This window comes from Benincasa hispida, chromosome 8, assembly GCF_009727055.1.
Source record: "Benincasa hispida cultivar B227 chromosome 8, ASM972705v1, whole genome shotgun sequence".
NCBI classification, from domain to species: domain Eukaryota; kingdom Viridiplantae; phylum Streptophyta; class Magnoliopsida; order Cucurbitales; family Cucurbitaceae; genus Benincasa; species Benincasa hispida.
In genome coordinates, this window is record NC_052356.1 from 4,302,048 (window position 1) to 4,306,505 (window position 4,458).

The 4,458-nt window shown below is 41.8% G+C and overlaps 1 protein-coding gene across 1 annotated transcript; it reads left to right on the plus strand.

Moving 5' to 3' along the window:
* The first annotated feature begins 1,774 nt into the window (after positions 1-1,774).
* On the plus strand, positions 1,775-3,637 carry LOC120083133. Its single transcript, XM_039038708.1, has 2 exons — positions 1,775-1,969; positions 2,432-3,637. The coding sequence occupies exons 1-2, from the start codon at positions 1,775-1,777 to the stop codon at positions 3,635-3,637; spliced, it is 1,401 nt and encodes a 466-aa protein (XP_038894636.1).
* Positions 3,638-4,458: the final 821 nt, after the last annotated feature.

A 4,458-nucleotide genomic window follows, 5' to 3' on the forward strand; every position in this document is an offset into this window, starting at 1 on the left:
ATCCAATTCCTAAAAAAGTGATTGTACACAACGAGATTAAGCCAAAGAAATACAAGAGATTGTATTCTTTGGCTTGACTCAGTTTCCTTCTTCTCATTTATCACTTTCATTCCATTTGATTAAATATTGCTTTTGTAAAAACTCTCTGTTTCTTTAGAAAATTCATATGTTTAATCCATCATACTTGCAATTGTTTATTTCTTATTTATGTTGAATGCATTAATACTTTATGCACAACTTCATTCTAAAGCTCAAGCCAACTTGACAAATTGGTAACAACATCTTTTAACTTAGATTGTTAGAAAGAATAACTAAGCTACATTATGTAGGACGCCTAGTACGGCTAGAGATAGACTTACTGGTGTCTATTGCATTTTGTGTTAGACGCATGCATCCTCGAGATAGGCTTTGTATGTCATTCGCATTGAGAAATGTTGAATGAAGTCTGACGCATAAACAAAAGATAAGCAAATCACTCCATTTCATCCATATCACATCGTAGTTGTGTACTCATCTTAGACTGACGCGTCCACTTACCTTAAATTCCATTTTCGCACGATCCATCATTCACCACTTAACTCTTTTGCATCTCTTGCACAAGCATAGCAATTTAGTGTAAATAACACATTTCTCACATTTATTTAGGAAAACCCCTACAGTAGATACAACGCAAGGTCTGCGTTTGGTTAACTGAATCCCTAAGTTCGACCCTAGACTTACGAGGAACCTAAATTAAATTTATACTTGGGTCTAGTTTAAGAAAACTTGAAGGTCATTAGAAGGAGTTGTGTGTGTTCTGCTGCAAATATCTGACGCCTCAACGCGTTACATTTACTTAAACGCATCACTTATACTTGGAACTTATTTCTCCAATTTATTTTACACAATACACTCCTAGAACAAATCACAATAGCAACGAACAAGTTTTTGGCGCCGTTGCCAGGGATTCAGAAACAAAACTAACCAGAAATTTCGTTTGTATCTGTTGTAAGAACACTTCGGTCAAGGGAGTATTACAAGTTATGCCTAAGCTTGTGAACGGTTATGAGCAAGGAGAGCACTTCTGAATTCAGATACGACCCCGAGATTGAAAGGACCTTCTGGCGTAGGAACCGATCTAACCATCGTTGAAGTTTGAGGTAGCAATTTCTTAGACAACAGAACAGGCAACAAGCAATGGCGGAAGAACAGGCAAATCAACAACTAGCTCATGCTGCACAGAATCCAATCCTGATGGCGAATAGCAGCACGCGTCCCATGATGGAGTACGCGTCCCCTGTACTGTATGATTTCTCTCCAGGAATCATATACCCAACGCCGGATGGAACCAAGTTCGAGATGAAATCTATTATGCTTCAAATGCTCCAGTCTACTGGACAATTTGGGGGTGGTCGTGGTGAAGATCCTCACGCCCGTATGAAGCATTTCCTGGAAACGTGTAATTCATTTGTGATTCCTGGAATCACCCCAGAGGCGATCAGGCTGTCCTTGTTTCCCTACTCTTTGCGTGATGACGCAAAACAATGGATGAGCTCACTGGAGCCTGGTGAAATCACCACCTGGGAGAAGTTGGTGGAAAAATTCAAAAATACTTCCCACCTACCATCAACGCGAGGAGGCGTCGAGAGATTATGAACTTTGAACAAGAGGATGTTGAGACTTTAAGCGCCGCATGGGAGCATTTTAAAGGCTTGGTCAAGATTGCCTGAACCATGGACTACCTCTAACTATCCAAATGGAGATGTTTTATGGAGGACTGAATAGAGCATCGCATATGGCAGCAAATGCAGCAGCAGCTGGTAGACTTATGGACAAATCTTACACTGAGGCTAAAGAGATACTAGACCGTATTGCTAAACACAATATGGAATGGGTGGATGATACGAATGATGGAAAAGCTGGCAGGAAGAAGAGATCTCATAACGTTAATTCTATTGATGCCAGCGTAATAGCCACACTTTCTGCTCAAGTGGCTACGATGACCAGCCTTCTGTAGAACATAACTCTAGGAAACATATCAAATCAGCAGAAGGTGAATCAGATAGAGGCGTTTGGGCAGCCCATGGTTAGCTGTGTGGGCTGTGGAGATCCTCACTCCTATGTTGAATGTCCACAAAACCCTCAGTCAGTATGTTTCATAAAAAACAACCCATTCTCTAATATATATAACCCTGGATGGAGAAACCATCCGAATTTTTCTTGGACAAAAGGAAATCATCAGGAGCACCACCCAGGGGCAAACCATCAGCAAAGGAATGGACCGCCGCCTGCATTTCAACAAATGCATCAGCAACATCAACAGCCCTTTAATAAAGGAGGACAGGCGTTGAGCTCAGGATCTCCGCTTAAGAACCTACTGAAGGAGTACATAGCCTAGAACGACGCGTTGTTGAAAAGTCAGGCATCATCTATCAGAAACTTGGAAATCCAGGTAGGGCAGATAGCGAGCGAGTTGAAAAACAGGCAGCCTGGTGTTCTACCTAGCAATACTGAAACACCTGGGAACAATGATGGGAAGAAGCAATGTCACGCGGTGACGTTGCGGAGTGGAAGAGCTCTTGAAAAGAGAAGAATGAATCCAAGAAATAGCAGTCCTTTGAAAGAACGCATCACACGTTCAATGGATCAGGAAGAAAGAACGCTCGAGACTACGAGCCATTCAGAACCCAGTACGTCTAATGCAGGAAACTCTGAAGTTACTTTGAACACACCATTTCCTAGGCGTCTGATGAAGAAGAATGATGAACAAAAATTCAAGCGCTTTCTTGAGCTTCTAAAGCAGCTGCATATTAACATTCCACTGATAGAGGCTTTGGAGCAGATGCCAACATATGTCAAATTTTTTAAAGACATTTTGACAAAGAAGAGAAGAGTCAGCAAGAAGGAAGTAATAGCGCTAACGCAGGAATGTAACGCGTTAGTAAGTAACAGTCTACCAAAGAAGCAGAAGGACCTTGGGAGCTTCCCAGTTCCTTGTTCGATAGGAGGATTGGATGTGGGTCATGCGTTGTGCGATCTAGAAGCCAGCATAAATCTCTTGCCACTTTCAATTTTTAAGAAATTGGGGATTGGCGAAGCACAACCCACTTTTGTCACTATTCAGATCGCTGACAGAACAATTAAGTACCCAGAAGGGAAGATTGAAGATGTTCTGGTGAAGGTTGACAATCTCATATTCCTAGCAGACTTTATTATCTTGGACTATGGAGCAGATAGGGAGGTACCAATTATCTTTGGATGCCCCTTCTTAACTACTAGGAAAGTTTTAATTGACGTGCATAAAGGCGAATTAACTATGCGCGTGGACAATAAGGAGGTGAAGTTTAATGTGCTCAACACATTAAAGTTCCCAAATAGTGAAGATTGTCAACTAAACAGTATTGAGTTGCCTGAAGAAGATACTTATGTATGTGAGGTCCTCGCGTTGGAGGAGAACCTGAAAGAATCAGAGCCGCCAAGTCTGAGTGAGCGGCGGACAAAACTAACGCGTCCATCACTTGAAGAACCACCAGAACTCGAGTTGAAACAGTTACCTGGACACTTGAAATATGCGTTCCTTGGAACCAACAACACTTTACCTGTGATCACTTCGCAAATCTTACAGAGCCTAATGAGTAATCTCTCTTGCAGATGCTGAAAAAGCACAAACATGCAATAGGCTAGACGCTTGCGAATATCCGTTGCATTAGTCCATCTTATTGCATGCATAAGATTAGGTTGGAAGAAGGGAAGTCGGGGTCAATCGAGCCTTAAAGAAGGTTGAACCCCATAATGAAAGAAGTTATTAAGAAAGAAATTCTAAAATGGTTGGATGCAGGAGTTATTTATCCTATATCCGATAGTAGCTTGGGTAAGTCCAGTCCAATGCGTTCCAAAGAAAGGGAGAACGACCATGATAGTCAATAGCAATAATGAACTCATACTCTCGAGGACTGTCACGGGCTGGCGCATCTGTATGGATTACAGGAAACTCAATGCAGTAACTAAGAAAGACCACTTCTCCCTTCCTTTCATCGATCAAATGCTTGACAGACTTGCGAGCAAAGAATTTTATTGCTTTCTCGATGGATACTCTGGTTACAACCAGATTTTGATAGATCCGGAAGAACAGGAGAAGACTACGTTTACTTGTCCCTTTGGAACATTTGCATTCAGACGCATGCCCTTTGGGCTGTGTAACGCACCTAGGACATTTCAAAGATGTATGATGGCTATCTTCTCTGGCATCCTAGAAAAGACCGTTGAAGTCTTCATGGATGACTTTTCAGTATTTGGAGACTTGTTCCAGTTATGCCTAGATAATTTGGAGGCCGTCCTAGCGCGATGCAAGGAAACAAACTTGGTGCTGAATTGGGAGAAATGTCACTTCATGGTGACTGAAGAAATTGTCTTTGGTCACAAAGTATCTAAGGCTGGCTTAGAAGTAGATGAAGCCAAAATAGATGTCATAGCAAAACT